Raw genomic sequence first — 19,281 nt, 5'->3', positions numbered from 1 at the left:
CTAATTTTTAGTTGAAAATGTAATAATGCTGGTGAGGGTGCACCAGTCTCTGATTGCACACCCACACCCCTTCTTTGCCAACTTTGAGAGTGTGCCCATTGCCCTTAACTGGATGGCAGACCTGTCTCTCAGCCATTAACTGGCCAACCCAGAGAAAATAACAGATGACTAACTTTTTTCCGCCGGGGGTGATAGTGGTTGGGTTTGGGGGGGCGGTGGGGTTAGTGGGTGAGTGCAGGGTGTGTTCAATCCTCCTTTTCCAATCTCTATTTCCCGAGTGGTCATGGTCTTCGGATGAGGGGTAGCAAATTTAAATCAAGAGTTGAGGAGAAACTACTTCACCCAAAAAGGGTTGTGAATCTGTGGAATTCATTACCCCAGAGTGTGGTGGATGCTGGGACAGTGAGTAAATTTGAAGAGGAGTTAGACAGGTTTTTAATTGGTAATGCGTTGATAGGTTATGGAGAGAAGGCAGGAAAATGGGGATGAGGAGCACATCAGCCATGACCGAATGGTAGAGTGGATTCGATGGGCCGAATGGCCTAATTCTGCTCCTATATCTTATCAACTTATGAACCACTGGATGGAAAGTCCAGCCCATGGGATCATTCTTCTGGGCATCACTCATTGTGGGAGTGGAGGAGACTCAGAGATGGAGTTTGTTGACTGCTTCACTCACCTGTGTCTCTGGATTGGGAAGAGTGACCTTGAGCTGTCTTGGAGGGATAAGAATAGCCTGTCCCTAGTCGTGGCCTCATCTTTGTAGCCAATTTCACCTGGAAGCAACAAGGCAAGAACATCGTTAAGTGAGTGATTGGATCCACTTTCAAACATCCTTTCTCTGTACACCCCTGTGCTGCCCCTCTCAGTCACACAGCAATCTATCTCACTGCCCCTTCACAATCATTAAATCCAACTCCTATTCCAGAGACTTGGACACAAAAACCCCCAGCACTGACACTCCACTGTAGGACTGCTGCAGTGTTGGCGGAGTTGTCTTTCAGGTGAGATATCAAACTGGGGTCCGTTTGCCTTCTCCGATGAATATAAAAGATCCCATGGCAAAAGCAGACTGGGAGAATTCTCCCCAGTGGCCTGGCCTATAGTTCAGCCTCAATCAGGATCACAAAAGGAATTATTTGGCCATTATCGCATCGCTGTTTGTGGGATCTTGCTATGCACAGGTTGGCTGTTGTTTTCCTGCACCGCAACCATGACAGTGCTACAAAAAAAAATTCTGACATCTGTTGAGTGCTTTGGGAGGTAGGGAGAGCTATAGAAATGTAAATCTTTCCTGGAATTTCCAGCTTTTTAATAACTTCATTGGCGAGGCTGCTATTTACAGAGACACGGTGGTTAGCACTGTTGTCTCACGGTGCCAGGGACCCAGGTTCAATTCTGGCTTTGGGCCACTGTCTGTGCGGAGTCTGCACGTTCCCTCTGTGTCCACCTGGGTTTCCTCCGGGTGCTCAGGTTTCCTCCCACACTCCAAAGGTGTACAGGTGAGGTTGCTTGGTCGTGCTAAATTCACCTAGTGTCAGGGAATTAACAGGATAAATACATGGGATTACAGGGGGAAAGCCTGGGTGGGATTGTGGTCGGTGCAGACTTGATGGGCCAAATGGCCTCTTTCTGTGCTGTAGGGATTCTATGATTCTATGGTTATTGTCCGTTCCTGGATCGAAGGGCACCTTTACCACTCAGCGTTGGCAAAATAAGAGGAAGATTCCAACAGGATCTCCAAGAGATGGGCAATAAATCACAAACCCCACCAGTGACACCACATTCAGAGAAGTAATGAAAAGAGCTCCTTCGCTCTACAGCAAGGGCTGAAGTGGGGGGGGGGGTGACCCTGTAACAGCGACTTGCATTTATCGTAGTCCTTTAGGAACATTTTACAAAACTCCCCAGGGGCGCTTTGTCAAAACAATTTCACACCAAAGATGAAATTTTTGCACTGATATAGCACTTTCCACAGCCACTGGACGTCTCAAAGCATTTCCCAACTAATGAGATGCTTTTTCAGGTGTAGGGTGATGGGCTGGGGGGGTGGGGGGGGGCACTGACCGTGGGCAAATTACTCCTCTGGAGAGACAGCACAGGGAAAAATTGGCTTCCTTCTGCTCTATGATTCTGTTGCAATGCTGGAAATGCAGAAGCAAGTTTGTGCACAGCAAGATCCCATTAATAGCAATGTGATAATTACCAAAAAATGAGATTTTTGAGATGTTGACTGAGGGATAAATATTGGCCTTGATACATGAAATAACTCTCAAAGAACAAAGAAAGTTACAGCACAGGAACAGGCCCTTCAGCCCTCCAAGCCTGCACCAACCATGCTGCCCAACTTAACTAAAACCGTTTACCCTTCCAGGGACCATACCCCTCTATTCCCGTCCTATTCATGTATTTGTCTAGACACCCCTTGAAAGTCTCCTCCTCTCCTTTGACAGTACCGTAGGATCTTATTCATTTACCCAAACAAAAAAACTTTATTAATTCATGTCACAAGTAGGCTTACATTAACACTGCAATGAAGTTACTGTGGAAATCTCCTAGTCGTCACATTCCTATTCGGGTACACTGAGGTAGAATTTAGCATGGCCAATGCACTCTTACCAGCATGTCTTTCGGACTATGGGAGGAACTCAGAGCACCCAGAGGAAACCCACGCAGGCAAAGGGAGAACATGCAAACGCCACACAGATAGTGACCCAAGTCAGGAGTCGAACCTGGGTCCCTGGAGCTGTGAGGCTTTTTCAGGTGTAGGGTGACTTGGAGTGGGGTGGGGGAGGGGGTAGGTGATGGGACTGGGTAAATTACTCCTCTGGAGAGAGAGCACAGACGTCTAGGGAAGAGTAACTTCCTTCTGTACTTCTATGATTCTGTTGCAATGCCGGAAATACAGAGGCAGGTTTATGCACAGCAAGATCCCATTAACAGCTATGTGATAATGACCAAAAAATGAATTTTTTGCAATGTTGACTGAGGGGTAAATATTGGTAAATCTGCCATGAGATGAGGTCTCAGTTTAACATCTGATCTGAAAGATGGTACCTCTCTGACAGTGCAGTTGTCCCTCAGTAACATACCACACGGAGAGAGAAATGAGCGCAGGTGATGAAAAGCTTGGTCAAAGAGGAAGGTTCTAAAGAGCACATTAAAGGCAGAGGGAGAGGTAAAGGGAGAAAGAGGAATGGGGGAATATTGCAGAGGGTAGGGCCCAGACACAAGACACCAAGTGACAGATATCGGGGATGTATAAAAGGCTAGGATTGGGGGAGCAGAGATATCACAAAGGGTTGTAAGGCTGGAGGAGATAACAGCGATGGAGTGAATAGAGGACAAAGATTTAAAATTAAAACATTGCACAACACAGAGCCAAATGAGCAGAGTGGGTAATGGGTGAACAGAATTTAATGCGAGTTGGATACAGGGAACAGAGTTTACAATCATAGAATCACTACAGTACAGAAGGAGGCCATTCAGCTTATTGACTCTGCAACAACACCAATCCCACCAGGCCCCATCCCAGTAACCCCACATATTTACCCTGCTAAACCCCCGACACCAATTTAGGATGGCCAATCAACCTAACCCACCCATCTTTGGACTGAGTTTGCACATTCTCCCCGGGTCTGCATGGGTTTCCTCCAGGTGTTCCCACACTCCAAAGATGTGCAGTTAGGAGGATTGGCCGTGCTAAATTGCCCCTTAGTGTCAGGGGGATTAACAGGGTGAGCTCAAGGTTATGGAAGCTGGGAGAACAGGCAGGCTAGCCCGGAGCGCTGGCCTCACAGGCCTCTCAAGAACACTCCAAAGGGCTGCCAGCCACGCTGCACCAGAGTGTCACAGGACACAGGTCTGCTTCCAAAGCTAGAGCTTGAGCGAAAAGGAACCACACCCAGTTGTAAAACAACAAACATTTCAACAAATTGCTCCAAGCTTTGTGTTAGGAACATAAGAGAAGGTGTCAGCCATTTGGCCTCTTCAGCCTGTTCACCATTTAGTGAGTTCATGGCTGATCTTACCAAGTCACTGAGCCAGAGTCAGCTCCAAGCAGAGAGATTGAAATGTTCCCTGTGCAATTTGAGCACATGATTGACGACAGATGTGGCAGCATGGTCTAGATTACAGCCACAGCAGACAAACCTGTGTGAAGTTAACTTTAATGTAAAATACATGCTGGGCAATAAACCTGTTTACAACCGAGACTGATCCAGTCCTATTAGATTTTCCTCATTTCATCCTTCTCCTGACGATGCTTACAACAACATCTTGCATTTATATAGCGCTTCCAGTAAAATCTCCAATGATGCCTCACACAGGATCAATCTCAAACAAAACAGAGCCATACAGGAGACAGGTGACCAAAAACTTGGTCAATGAGATTTTTAAAGAACGTTTTAAAATGAGTTAAGGCCAAGAGGTTTAGGGAGAGAAATCAGGGCCCAGGGAGCTGAAATTGCAATAATGGAGCCAGAGACCCTCAGAAGGTCAGAACTGGAGGAGCGCAGAAATCGGAGGAGGACGTGAATAATTTGCCGGGTGTTAGCGATGGAAAGGTGGTAGGACTGGAGGGTCTTAATGACATTACTGTTACTAGAAAGGCGGTGCTCGACAGACTGGAGGGGCTGATTGTGGACAAGTCCCCAGGACCGGATGGAATGAATCCGAGGGTTCTGAAAGAAATGGCGGAGGTGATAGTGGATGCCTTGGTGGTTATTTTCCAAACGTCGCTGGATTCCGGGGAAGTGCCGGATGATTGGAAAATGGCTAATGTTACGCCGTTGTTTAAGAAGGGTGCCAGGCAAAAGGCGGGGAATTATAGGCCGGTTAGTTTAACGTCTGTGGTAGGTAAAATGTTAGAATCTGTCATTAAGGAGGAAATTGCGAGGCATCTTGAAGGGAATTGCTTGATAGAGCAGACGCAGCACGGTTTCATTAAAGGGAAGTCGTGTCTGACAAATTTACTGGAGTTCTATGAGGATGTGTCTAGGGCGGCGGATAGAGGAGAGCCGGTGGATGTGGTCTTTCTAGATTTTCAGAAGGCGTTTGACAAAGTGCCTCACAAGAGGTTATTGCAGAAGGTCGAGGGACATGGAGTTGGGGGTAGGGTGTTAGCGTGGATAGAGGATTGGTTGTCAAATAGGAGGCAGAGAGTGGGGGTCAACGGGTGCTATTCGGATTGGCGGATGGTGACTAGTGGAGTGCCCCAGGGGTCGGTGCTGGGGCCTCAGCTTTTTACCATTTATATAGATGATCTGGAGGAGGGAACCGAGTGTAGAGTGTCGAAATTTGCTGATGACACCAAGATTGGGGGAACGGCAAATTGTGCGGAGGGTGTGGAGAGTCTGCAGAAGGATCTAGATAGGCTGGGCGAATGGGCCAGGAAATGGCAAATGGAATTTAATGTTGGCAAGTGTGAGGTGGTCCACTTTGGTAGGAAGAATGGTAGGAAGGACTATTACTTACGGGGCGAAAAACTGCAGCAGGCGACGGTGCAGAGGGACCTCGGGGTCCTTGTGCATGAGTCGCAAAATCCCAGCTTGCAGGTGCAACAGGTGGTCAGGAAGGCGAATGGGATGCTGGCCTTCATAGCGAAGGGGATTGAATATAAAAGTAGGGAGGTCTTGCTGCAGCTGTATAGGGCATTGGTGAGGCCGCAACTGGAGTACTGTGTGCATTTTTGGGTGCCACACCTGCGCAAAGATATTTTGGCCTTGGAGGGAGTGCAGAGGAGGTTTACTAGGCTGATACTGGAGTTGAGGGGGTTGAGCTATGAGGAGAGGCTGAATAAACTGGGCTTGTACTCGTTAGAGTTTAGAAGAATGAGAGGAGATCTCATTGAGACGTATAAGATGATGAATGGGATGGATAGGATAGAGGTAGAAAGACTCTTCCCGCTCAAAAAAGACAATAAGACTAGGGGGCACAGCCTCAAGATAAAAAGGGGGCGGTTCAGAACGGAGTTGAGGAGGAACTTCTTCACTCAAAGGGTGGTGAATCTCTGGAATTCTCTGCCCGTTGAAGTGGTGGAGGCTGCCTCGCTAAATATTTTTAAGACGCGGGTTGATGGGTTTTTGATAGGAGAGGGGATTAAGGGTTATGGGGAGAGGGCGGGAAAGTGGAACTGAGCAGCGACAGATCAGCCATGATCTTATTGAATGGCGGGGCAGGCTCGAAGGGCTGGATGGCCTACTTCTGCTCCTATTTCTTATGTTCTTATGTTATGTTAGCACTGCTGCCTCACAGCGCCAGGGATCCAAGTTTAATTCCAGCCTCGGGTCACTGTCTGTGTGGAGTTTGCACATTCTGCCTGTGTCTGCATGGGTTTCCTCCGGGTGCTCCGGTTTCTTCCCACTGTCCAAAGGTGTGCGGGTTGGGTGGATTGGCCATGCTAAATTGCCCCTAGAGCCCGGGGGATTAGCAGGGTAAATACGTAGGGTTACAGAGATAGGGAATTGTTGTTGGTGCAGACTCAATGGGCCGAGTGGCCACCTTCTGCGCTGTAGGGATTCTATGACGATTCTACGAGAGGTCACACCCCTAAGGAGGGGAGGGGCCAAATCTGGAAACAAAGGTAAGAGATTTGTGAAAACAAAGGTCAGAAATTCCCAGTCCTGTCGCATGGGGCCAGGGCCTGGAAAATGCGGCAAGCCGTTTGAAACTCCAATGGCCTCGGCGAGACTGGAAAATCCCACTGGCAGGAGGAACCAATATGTTCCAGGCAAAGTGTTGATCAGCCAATGTGAGTGGAGGAGAAATGAGTGATCAGGACCGGGTTAAGAACATAAGAACATAAGAAATAGGAGCAGGAGTAGGCCACCTAGCCCTTCGAGCCTGCCCCGCCATTCAATAAGATCATGGCTGATCTGTCGCTGCTCAGTTCCACTCTCCCGCCCTCTCCCCATAACCCTTAATCCCCTCTCTTATCAAAAACCCATCAACCCACGTCTTAAAAATATTTAGCAAGGCAGCCTCCACCACTTCAACAGGCAGAGAATTCCAGAGATTCACCACCCTTTGAGTGAAGAAGTTCCTCCTCAACTCCGTTCTAAACCACCCCCCTTTATCTTGAGGCTGTGCCCCCTAGTCCTACTGTCTTTTTTGAGCGGGAAGAGTCTCTCCACCTCTATCCTATCCATCCCACTCATCATCTTATACGTCTCAATGAGATCTCCCCTCATTCTTCTAAACTCTAACGAGTACAAGCCCAGTTTATTCAGCCTCTCCTCATAGCTCAACCCCCTCAACTCCGGCATCAGCCTAGTAAACCTCCTCTGCACTCCCTCCAAGGCCAAAATATCTTTGCGCAGGTGCGGCGACCAAAACTGCACACAGTACTCCAGCTGCGGCCTCACCAATGCCCTATACAGCTGCAGCAAGACCTCCCTACTTTTATATTCAATCCCCCTCGCTATGAAGGCCAGCATCCCATTCGCCTTCCTGACCACCTGCTGCACCTGCAAGCTGGGTTTTTGCGACTCATGCACAAGGACCCCGAGGTCCCTCTGCACCGTCGCCTGCTGCAGTTTTTCGCCCCGCAAGTAATAGTCTTTCCTACCATTCTTCCTACCAAAGTGGACCACCTCACACTTGCCAACATTAAATTCCATTTGCCATTTCCTGGCCCATTCGCCCAGCCTATCTAGATCCTTCTGCAGACTCTCCACACCCTCCGCACAATTTGCCGTTCCCCCAATCTTGGTGTCATCAGCAAATTTTGACACCCTACACTCGGTTCCCTCCTCCAGATCATCTATATAAATGGTAAAAAGCTGAGGCCCCAGCACCGACCCCTGGGACACTCCACTAGTCACCATCCGCCAATCCGAATAGCACCCGTTGACCCCCACTCTCTGCCTCCTATTGGCAGACTCTTGGATAAGCTTATGTTTACAGAGGGTGGGAGGTGACAGGGTACAACTCCACAGAACCCACTCAATCCCTGCCTTGGAATCCCTTCCAGGCAGCCATGTGACACTGAGTGTTGGTGAAGCCTTCAATTCAGAGATCTAGGTTCGAGCCCTAAGGGTGGCACAGTGGTTAGCGCTGCTGCCTCACAGCGCCAGGGACCACATTACAGGAAGGATGTAGAGACTTTGGAGAGGGTGCATGAGAGATTTTCCCAGGATACTGCTTGGATTGGAGGGTCTGAGCCATAAGGAGAGGATGGACAAACTAGGATTGTTTTCTCTGGAGTGGCAGCGGCTGAGGGGAGACCTGACAGAAATCTATAAAATAATGAGAGGCATAGATAGGGTTGACAGTCAGAATCTTTTCCCCAGAGTTGAAATGTCTCATACTGCGGGGGGGGGGGGGGGGGGGGGGGGCACGCACTAAAGTTGAGAAGGGGAAAGTTCAAAGGAGATGTGAGGGGCAAGTTTTTAACACAAAAAGTGGTTAGTGTCTGGAACACGCTGCCAGGGGTGGTGATGGAGGCAGGTACGATAGGGGCATTTAAGGGGCTTTTAGATAATGCATGAATATGCAAGGGATAGAGAGATACAGCCTAAGGACCGGCAGAAGGGATTAGTTTAATTTGGTGTCATGTTCCATGTCAAGGACCTGTTCTGTTCTACGTTCTATCGTCCTTACATGGTCTGGCTCACATGTGACTCCAGAACTTCTTTGTCTCGACTGCTGTCATGGGTAATTAGCAATGAGCAACAAATGCTGACCTTGTCAGCGACGCTCCCACCTCATAAAAATATAAATAAAATACTTTTCGGCCAATATCTGATCCTTCAGTCTAAGGACTGGGAATTTTTCGCCTCCTTTGGGTAGCCAGTGGGAATGGAGGGGGTATTTGAAGGTCAGTGAGCTGTTTGAGGGTGGGGTGAAGGGGATGGAGGTCGGTAGATGGCGAGAGGCACTGGCAGGTTGGGTGGGTGTTTGGGGGGCGGTGGAGGCTGGAGCTGCCCCTCGTCCACAGAAACTGCACCCCACCCCCCGCCCCCCCCCAGGCTTCATTGCCCCCCAGACTGCCCCCCCCATATTGATCCTGGGTGGGGGAGGGGAAGGGGGTGCGCACTTGCCCCAGACGTCTGCTTGTGGTCTAAAGCCTAAAGCTGTATTAACAATTCTACAGAAGGGTGTCCCTTCCCCCCTCACCTCTTTACAAACTAAAACCAGAACTAGTTTGGACGTACAATGGGGACCTGTTGGTCTCTGAACATCTCCCAGCCATAAGGTCAGACCACACGACAAAGGAGTGTCTGTGACCAAGAGCTGACAGCGTCACCATTGTCCCCCCCCATAACCAGTGCCAACCCCCTCTGCTGGTCGGGATGATTTCTCCATGTTTGCTGCAGCCAATTGTTAACCAGCAGCAACAACAACAACAAATTGCATTCATATAGCACCTTTAACCCAGTAACATGTCTCCAGCCACCCCGCAAAGAAGGATTAACCAGATCAAAGAACAAAGAGAAGTACAGCACTGGAACAGGCCTTTTGGCCCTTCAAGCCTGTGCCGATCATAAACCGAACTTTAAAAAACTTTCTGCCCTTACTCGGTCCATTTTCCTCTATTCCCTCCCTATTCATGTACCCATCCAGATGCCTCTTAAATATTGCTAATATGCCTGCTTCCACCACCTCCTCTGGCAGAGTGGTGAGTTCCAGACACTCACCACTCTCTGCGTGAAAAACCTCCCCCGTACATCTCCCTCTAACTTTCCCCCTCTCGCCTGGAACCCCTGTTCTCTTGTAATTGACACTTCCACCCTGGGAAAAATCCTTTGTCTATCCACCCTGTCGATGCCTCTCATAATTGTGTAGTCCTCTATCAGGTCTCCCCTCAGCCTCTGTCTTTCCAGCAAAAACAATCCCAGTTTATTCAACATTTCCTCTTAGCCAACACCCTCGAGACCGGGCAACATCTTGGTGAACCTTCTTTGCTCTCTCTCCAAAACATCCACATCCTATTATTATAGCATCTATAACCCAGTAAAATATACCCAGCCATCCTGCAAAGGAGGATTAACCGGACCAAAGAGTGTCACAAAGTCACATGTAAGGATAGATGACCAAAGGCATGGTCAGTTAGGTAGCTCTAACTTAGCATCTTAAAGAGAGGGTGATATGGAGATGGAGAGATTTACATTGGCAATCGCAGAACTTAGGCCTGAGCAAGGCATGGCTGCCAACAGTGGGACAATTAAAATTGGGGATGCTCATGAGGCCAGGATTGGAGAATCACACTGAGGTAGGATCTTGAATGGCTCCAATTCTGGCCTCTTGATTTTCTTCTCCCCACCATTGCCCCTTCAGTTGCCTCAGTCATAAGCACTGAACTGCATGAGGCAAACAAACCATGAACGTCACCCTGTTCCTGCGGCTAAATCCTCCTGGTAGTAGTTGGTAAGCTGTGGTTTGAGGGATGCTATTCCACATCAAGGATGGATGGCCACGCGACACTCTTGTTCTTGCTGCCTGCCAGAGGCAGATTGGAAGGATTTGCAGATTAATCCTCAGCCTCTTTCACTGTGTTATGAGTACCCCTTCCTTGGCCATCAATTTCTTTTTCTTTATTCTTTTGTGGGATGTGAGTATTGCTGACAAGTCCATCATTTGCTACCAATCCCTAACTGCCCCCTGAACTGAGTATTTCAATTTCAGAGGGCATTTGAGAGTCAACCACATTGTTGTGGGTTAGGAGTCACATGTAGGCCAGACCAGGTAAGGACAGCACATTTCCTTCCCTAAAGGAGATGAGCAAACCAGGTGAGTTTTTACCACAAAATGACAATTCACCATCTGCCATAGAGCCAAAAAATCCCTACAAGGGGGCTACTTGGCTCATCAAGTCGATATTAACTCTCTGACAAAGTATTTTACCCAAGTCCTCTCCCTCACCGTATCTCTGTAACCCCACACATTTACCCTGAGCTAATCCCCATAACCTAAATATCTTGGGACACTAAGGGGCAATTTACCATGGCCAATCCATTTAACCCATGCATCTTTGGGCTGTGTTTGCATGTGGAGAAAATGCAAACTCCACACAGTCACCAAGGCTGGAATCAAACCTCGGTCCCCGGTGCTGTGAAGTAGCGCTGCTAACCTGGGCCCCCAGACCTTTACCCTGGATTTACTAGTAGTCCAGTTACAATATCTCTGCACCACCAGCTCCCCTTAAATCCTGGGACTCGAATGCACAGCTTTTGACTCAGAGGTGGAGACAGTACCCGCTGCAGCAAAAGACTCCTTCTTCCTTCTCAGAGATGCTTCTCAAAAGGTAGCTCTTTGACCAAGCTTTTGGGCACCTGTCCTCCTGTCTGCTTGTGTCAAATTCTGTTTGATAACATTCCTGTGTGAAGCTCCTTGGGATATTTGACTGTATTAAAAACAAGTTGTTGTGGTTTACATAAAAGAAAATTAACAGGAACAATCCACCCTATTGGTTAGTGGAGTATCCCTTAACATGAGATCAATAGCTCTGGGTGACAACATAATCCTGGAATAGTTTGTCCCATAGAAGGAAATCCCTTTACTCCCTACACCGTCATCCCATCTGTCAAAACCCAGGTGAAACCTCAGCGAATTACCTGCTCGGTCATTTTGTCCTCAGATGTATTTGAGCTGGTTTTCTGCTGGCCTCTGGATGTGGGTGTGTCATTCTCGGTGCTGCCTATGGAGGAGTTGAGGGTATCTGCAAACTCATACGCTGACGGCTCCTGTGACAGGTCAGACTGATCTTCATCCTCTCGATCACCTTCCCCGTCGCTGTCCATACCTAACAGATCGAGGCTGAGCCTGGGTGGGCAGAGGTTCAAAGGTTAAAGTTTATTTATTAGTCACAAGTCGGCTTACATTAACACTGCAATGAAGTTACTGTGAAAATCCCCTAGCGGCCACACTCCAGTGCCTGTTCGGGTACACTGAGAGAGAATTTAGCATGGCCAACGCACTTAGCCAGCACGTCTTTCAGACTGTGGGAGGAAACTGGAGGAAACCCATGCAGACACGGGGAGAACATGCAGAATCCACACAGACAGTGACTCAAGCTAGGAATCAAACCCGGGTCCCTGGCGCTGTGAGGCAGCAGTGTTAACCACTGAGACAAGTGATTAGGACACGGGTCCAAAGTAAGTGGCAATGGGAAACAATGTATCATAGGATCCCTACAATGTAGAAGGAGGCCAATTGGCCCATCGAGTCTGTACTGACCACAAGCCCACTCAGACCCCATCCCCGTAACCCCACAGATTTACCCTAGCTAGTCCATTGACACTGAGAGGCAATTTAGCATGGCCAATCCACTTACCCGCACATCTTTAGACTGTGGGAAGAAACTGGAGCACTCGGAGGAAACCCATGCAGACATGGGGGGATTGTCCAAACTCCACATAGACAGTGACTCAAGCTAGGAATCGAATCTGGGTGCTAACTACTGTGCCACTGTGCTGTCCAGTGTAGTTTTTTTTTAAAGACCAGAGGATTTTTCAGACCAGAATTCACAAAGGAAGCAAATGCAACAATAACTTTCAAAAAGGGATGAATTAAATGCTTAAGAAGTATATTAAACTCAGATATTCTTCTCTCTCAGAGATGTTAAAGATTCCATACCACTATCTCAAAGAAGAGCAGGAAAGTTCTCCCTGGTCAACATTTATCCCTCAACCAACATCACTGTGCAGATCACCTGATAATTATTACAACATTGTTTCTGGGAACTTGCCGTATTCAACATGACTTAACATTTTTCCTACACTAAAAAAGTAGTTACATTTTAAAAGTACTTCATTGGCCCTAACAGGGCTTCGTAACAGCTTGAGGTTGTGAAAGGTGCTATATAAATGCAAGCCTCCAAATCTGTTCTTTTATTGAAGCAATTAGGATTGTGGGAAAATAAGGAGCAAACTTATTCCTCCCACTTCGGTGCAAACTTGATGGGCTGAATGGCCTCCCTCTGTACTGTAGGGATACTAGCTCTTAGTGATTGGTGTAACCTGGATTCCCTTTGTTCCTCCACAGATACAAACCTGTCTCTATTAAGGTAATGTTCCAATTACCGTCCCTCGACCCAAGGTGGCTGACCTCAGATTTCCCCCATTTTAAACTCCATCTGCTCCATGAGTAAGTCCTGCCCTGGTTCAATTTACCAAAATGCATCACCTCACATTTGTCTAAATTAAAGTCCATCTGCCATTCATCAGCCCACTGGCCCAATTGATAAAGATCCAGTTGCATTCGGAGATAACTTTCTTCACTGTCCGCTATGCCACCAATCTTAGTGTCATCCGCAAACTTACTAAGCATGCCTCCTATATTCTCATCCAAATCATTAATAATAAATGCCAAATAACAATGGGCCCAGCACTGATCCCTGAGGCACACTAACTAACTAATGGTAAAATTTACAGCTTGTAAAATTACATCTTGCTCCATTCACTGAATCTGTTAATGTCAACTCCCTCCTCCCAATGACACACTCCCTAAGCCTCTCAACTTAACGTTAGCTGCAGACTACAAAGTAAAAGTTTATTTATTAGTCACAAGTCACGTTAACACCGCGATGAAGACACTGTGAAAATCCCCTAGTTGCCACATTCCGGCGCTTGTTCAGGTACACTGAGGGATTTGATGTGATTTTGATTTGATTTATTATTGTCACATGTATTAACATACAGTGAAAAGTATTCTATTGTGCGCTATACAGACAAAACATACTGTTCATAGAGAAGGAAATGAGAGAGTGCAGAATGTAGTGTTACAGTCATAGTTAGGGTGTAGAGAAAGATCAACTTAATGCCAGGTAGGTTCATTCAAATGTCTGATGGCAGCAGGGAGGAAACTGTTCTTGAGTCGGTTGGTACGTGACCTCAGACTTTTGTATCTTTTTCTCGACAGAAGAAGGTGGAAAATGACGAGAATGAAGAGAGAGTGAGAGAGTTTAGCATGGCCAATCAACTTAACCAGTACATCTTTGGACTGTGGGAGGAAACTGGAGCACCCAGAGGAAACCCACACAGACACGGGGAGAATGTGTAGACTCCGCATGGACAGTGACCCAAGCCGGGAATTGAATCCAGGTCCTTGGCATTGTGAGGCAGCAGTGCTAACCACTGTGACACTGTGCCATCCTCCACTTTCACTCTTCCATTGCTAAAAATGTGGAAAGCTGTGACCTCCCAGTACACATCCCATTTGTCAGATCTTGTCTATCAGAGTATGCTCTCTGTAACATTCACACCCTTTGTAGATACCCACACACCATGAAAGATGAGAAAGATTGTATTTCCATGGCACCTTTCACAACATCGATATAACAACTTTAATCAGATAATGGAGGTGGGTCTGTTAGAATATGAACTCCCTGACAAAGGGCCAAATTAATGGGCCAATCAGGAAGCCTCTTTTTTTGTATTTAACCAGGCGTGTCAGTTCCTCTGGAACTCCTAGCGCGGACTGCTAACTGACAGCTCTCTGTGTGCTGTTGTCAGACTGGTAAATAAAGGGATTTTGGTGAAGGGACTTCTGCCTCCGAGAACTTACTACACTCGGGATGTTCCAATATGCTTTACAGCCAATCAAGTATTTTGAAGTTTAGTCACCGTCGGGGATGCAGCAGACAATTTGTATTCAGCAAGCTCCCACAAACAGCAATGTAATCATTTTGTGTTGTTGGCTGAGGGGTAAATATTGGCCAGGCCAGCAGGGAGAACTCCCCTGCTCTTCTTGGAAGAGTGTTGCAGAACCTTGTACTTCCCAGAGAGCAGACAGGGCCTTGGCTTAATGTCTCAGCCCAAAAAAGAGGGTGGTTGTAGAGGGTTGTTTTTCAAACTGGAGGCCTGTGACCAGCGGTGTGCCTCAGAGATCAGAGCCGGGTCCACTGTTATTTGTCATTTATACTAATGATTTGGGTGAGAATACAGCAGGCATGGTTAGTGAGTCTGCAGATGACACTAAGATTGGTGGCATAGTGGACAGTGAAGAAAGTTATCTCCAATTGCAACGGGATCTTGATCAATTGGGCCACTGGGCTGACGAATGGCAGATGGAGTTTAATTTAGACAAATGCGAGGTGATGCATTTTGGTAAGTTGAACAAAGGCAGGACTTGCTCAGTTAGTGGTAAGGCACTGGGGAGAGTTACAGAACAAAAAATCTAGGGGTACATGTTCATAGCTCCTTGAAAGTGGAGTCACAGGTGGACAGAGTGGTGAAGAAGGCATTCGGCATGCTTAGTTTCATCGGTCAAGACATTGAATACTGGAGTTGGGACATCTTGTTGAAGTTGTACAAGACATTGGTAAGGTCACATTTGGAATACTGTCCATAGTTCTGATCACCCTGTTATAGAAAGGATATTATCAAACTAGAAAAAGTGCAGAAAAGATTTACTAGGATGCTACCGGGACTTGATGGATTGAGTTGTAAGGAGAGGATGGATAGAATGGGACATTTTTTCTTTTGAGTGTAGGAGGGTGAGGGGTGATCTTGTAGAAGTCTATAAAATAACGAGGGGCATAGATTAGCTAGATAGTCAATATCTTTTCCCAAGGGTAGGGGTGTCTAAAAATAGAGGGCATAGGTTTAAGGTGAGAGGGGAGAAATACAAAAGTGTCCAGAGGTGCAATTTTTTCACACAGAGGGTGGTGAGTGTCTGGAACAAGCTGCCAGAGGTAGCATTAGAAGCAGGTACAATTTTATCTTTTAAAAAACATTTAGATAGTTACATTGTACGATGGGTATAGAGGGATATGGTCCAAATGCGGGCAATTGGGATTAGGTTAGGAGTTTTTAAAAAATGGGCAGCATGGATAAGTTGGGCCAAAGGCCCTGTTTCGATGCTGTAAACCTCTATGATTCTATGACTCAATAGTATAACAGCATGGCACTCCCTCAAAAATGCATGGCAGATTTTTCTGGATGATGACAAGTGAGAGAAAATGAGAAGGTGGAAAACAAAAAGATAGATAGGAAGAGATTGCAGCTTCAAATCAGTACAGCTGACGCAATCCAGTGTGGATATTTTCAGTTGCCGACACATCACTGTCAAATGGATCTAAACACTGATAGGTCAAGGATCTCCAAGTTAGTTATTAACACAGCTTTGAACGGTAATTTCCACAGACACTTTTGGTAATTTGACATGTCTTCATCAAAATGAGTTATGTTGTGTCATAATATTGAATGAAAAATATTGAATTATTATGTCCATAAATATTGAATTATAAATAAGGCTTGAGCATTAAAAAAAAGGACACACAAGCCCAAAGATGGCTGAGGACCAAAGTCAATCACTGGTTGAATTGCTGATAGATGATACTCTGAGGGATAATGAAACTCACCCTGTTTCCTGACAAAATACTTGTAAAACATAAGAAACTAATTGCCATCTCTGGTGGAGACAATGGGAGATCATGGGAGTTGAGTATCATCTCGACACATTGGAACATGGCACAGTAGCACATGGGTTAGCACTGGTTGCCTCACAGTACCAGGGACCCGGGTTTGATTCCAGTCTTTGGTGACTGTCTATGTGGAGTTTGCATGTTCTCCTCATGCCTGTGGGGATTCCCTCCAGGTGCTCTTATTTCCTCACAGAGTCCAAAGATGTGCAGGTTAGATTGACTATGCTAAAATTGCCTCTTGGTGTCCCAAGATATGTAGGTTAGGGGGATTAATGGGGTAAATACTTGGAGTCACAGGGACAGGGCAGGGGGATTGGGTAAGATGCACTGTTGTAGAGTCGGTACAGACTCAATTGGCCGAATGGCCTCCTTCTGCACGTAGGGACTCTATGATCTCATCAAGAGATATCCTACGCATACCCAGACAGACTTGTGGATTTTGCCTTGCAGGAATATACAAAGATTGAGATAAAAGTCAGCTGAAAAGCTTCCCTGTGAGTGCGAGGCTGGACTGTCGGATCAGGTCTGACACTGAGGAAGAAGCAGCCAGCACGAGCACTCCTGCAAAGAACTTTTTGCAGGTATATCTCTATTTTGCTCTCTGATCACTGAAAGTAAGCGATGTCACAAAAACCGCAGCTGAAATGGAAACAGGATAACTTCTCCAAAAAGCTGCAGAACATCAGAATCACAAAACCGCCTGTTTGCCTGCTGAAGTCAACACTGTTGGAACATCGAATTGCAATAGCTGCAACACTCAGTCATCTACACCTCACGAGTCAAGGACTGTTTCATATACCTTTTTCTTACTTACTTATTTTGGGCTTAATTCTCACCTCTAACCTGTATGAATGTAAATGTATGTGTTTTTTCATGTCCGCTACCAATTTTTACGTAGAAAGCATTCTTTTTGGTCGTACCACAGCTTGGTGTGACTCCTGCTCTGTCCAAGACTGCGAGAAACTACAAAGAGTCATGAACGTGGCCCAGTCCATCACACAAACCAGTCCCCCATCCATTGACTCTGCCTACACTTCCCGCTGCCTCGGGAAAAGCAGCCAGTATAATTAAGGACCCCATGGATCCCGGACATTCTCTCTTCCACCTTCGGGAAAAAGATGCAAAAGTCTGAGGTCACGCACCAACCAACTCAAGAACAGCTTCTTCCCTGCTGCCATCAGACTTTTGAATGGACCTACCTTATATTAGTTGATTTTTCTCTACACCCTAGCTATGACTGTAACACTACATTCTGCACTCTCTCCTTCCCTTATTCCCTACGTACTCTGTGAATGGTATGCTTTATCTGTATAGTGTGCAAGGAGCAATTTTTTCACTGTGCCCCAATCATGTGACAATAATAAATCAAATCAAATACCTTCAGTAAACTCACTCTATCTTTAATTCCAGAAAGCCTGCTTAAATCGGTTCCTCTGAAAGCATAAATTTTGGGAAAAGGGGATCTGCAGAGGGCAGGAACCATTTGAAGATTAATCTTGTTGTGACCAGCAGAGGGAGCCAGTTCATCCCTCCTTACCTGGGACAAGGCCATGGATAGATTTTAGTCAGGAGAAGGTATTAAGTGTTCCCAAACCAAGACAGGTAAATGGAGCTGAGATACAAAACAGCCAAAAATCTCATCTTTTTTCAGTCATTCCTGGAACTTGAGCATCACTGGCTAGGTCAGCCTATTCCTAACCACCGCTGAGATGGTGGTGGTCAGCTGTTTCCTTGCATGCTGAACTGGTGCAGAAAAAAGCAAATTACTGCGGATGCTGGAATCTGAAACCAAAAGGGAAAACTCTGGAAAGTCTCAGCAGGTCTGGCAGCATCTGTCAGGAGAGAAAAGAGCTGACGTTTCGAATCCAGATGACCCAGCTTTGGCAAAGGGTCATCTGGACGCAAAGCGTCAGCTCTTTTCTCTCCTTCCAGAGGCTGCCAGACCTGCTGAGGTTTTCCAGCATTTTCTCTCTTTGAGTTCTACGTGGTGTAGGTACATCCACGGTGCTGTTAGGAAAAGATTTGTCCAGGATTTTTTGACCCAGCGGCAGTGGTGGAGCAGCGATATATTCCCAAGTTGGAACGGTGAGTGGCTTGGAGAACCTGAGGCTGGTGGTGTTCACACGCATCCGCTGCCCTCGTGCTTCTGGGTAGTAGACGTCATGGGTTTTTAGAAGATGCTGTCAAAGGGGTTCCTGCAGTGTGCCTCTTGGTACACACTGCTGCCGTTGTTGTATCAAACTTCTTAAGTGTTGTTGGAATGGCACTCATCCAGGCAAGTAGAGAGTGGAGTATAAGAGTTTGGCACATAAAGGGTTAACATGGGATTGAGTCCAGGACCAGTCACACAGCTCTGACAAAGTTTTGACAAAGCTTTGTCAGCTCTTTTCTTACATAAGCTGCCAGACCTGCTGAGATGTTCCAGCATTTTGTCTTTAGGTTTCACATTCCAGCATCCACAGCAATTTGCTTTTAGCCACTCACACAGTGACGGAAGAGAATATGTGTGCTGCACTGAGGGGTCAGTGTAGCGTTGGACAGAGTTGTGTGTTGAAGCAAGCACAGAGACAGTTCCTAGCTTGGATCTTTGCAGTTTGGAGTAGTTAATAAATAATAAATAAATAGATAGATAAATTTGATGGGTCGAATGGCCTCCTTTTGCACAGTTGGGATTCTATGGTTCCATCACTTGCTTTTTAACTAATTAAGGCTCCAAATACCTTGACAAGACTACAGAGCAACACCCAACACTTTACAGCAGAGATTATTCCATCACACTCCTGACTTGTGCCTTGTAGCTGGTGGACAGGCTTTGGGGAGTCAAGAAATGAGTTACTCACCACAAGATTCCCAGCCTCTGACCTACTCTTGTAGCCACAGTATTTAAATAGCTGAGCCAGTTCAGTTCCTGGTCA

At 46.7% G+C, this 19,281-nt stretch overlaps 1 protein-coding gene across 1 annotated transcript in view; it reads right to left on the bottom strand.

The window, feature by feature from the left end:
* Nucleotides 1-19,281, bottom strand: part of arhgef18b (rho/rac guanine nucleotide exchange factor (GEF) 18b) — a 215,342-nt gene that overhangs the window by 120,481 nt on the left and 75,580 nt on the right. The window contains exons 4-5 of the mRNA XM_080212859.1: nt 11,556-11,763; nt 680-776 (exon numbers count right to left, since the gene is read on the bottom strand). Of these exons, the coding sequence (XP_080068985.1) occupies nt 680-776; nt 11,556-11,763 (305 nt within the window). The remainder of the gene's footprint in view (nt 1-679; nt 777-11,555; nt 11,764-19,281) is intronic.

Source organism: Carcharhinus amblyrhynchos, chromosome 26 (genome assembly GCF_965287045.1).
Source record: "Carcharhinus amblyrhynchos chromosome 26, sCarAmb.v2.hapA, whole genome shotgun sequence".
In the NCBI taxonomy this organism is placed as follows: domain Eukaryota; kingdom Metazoa; phylum Chordata; class Chondrichthyes; order Carcharhiniformes; family Carcharhinidae; genus Carcharhinus; species Carcharhinus amblyrhynchos.
Note: the sequence above shows the minus strand (reverse complement) of the source record. Positions and strands in the feature narration are given on the sequence as shown.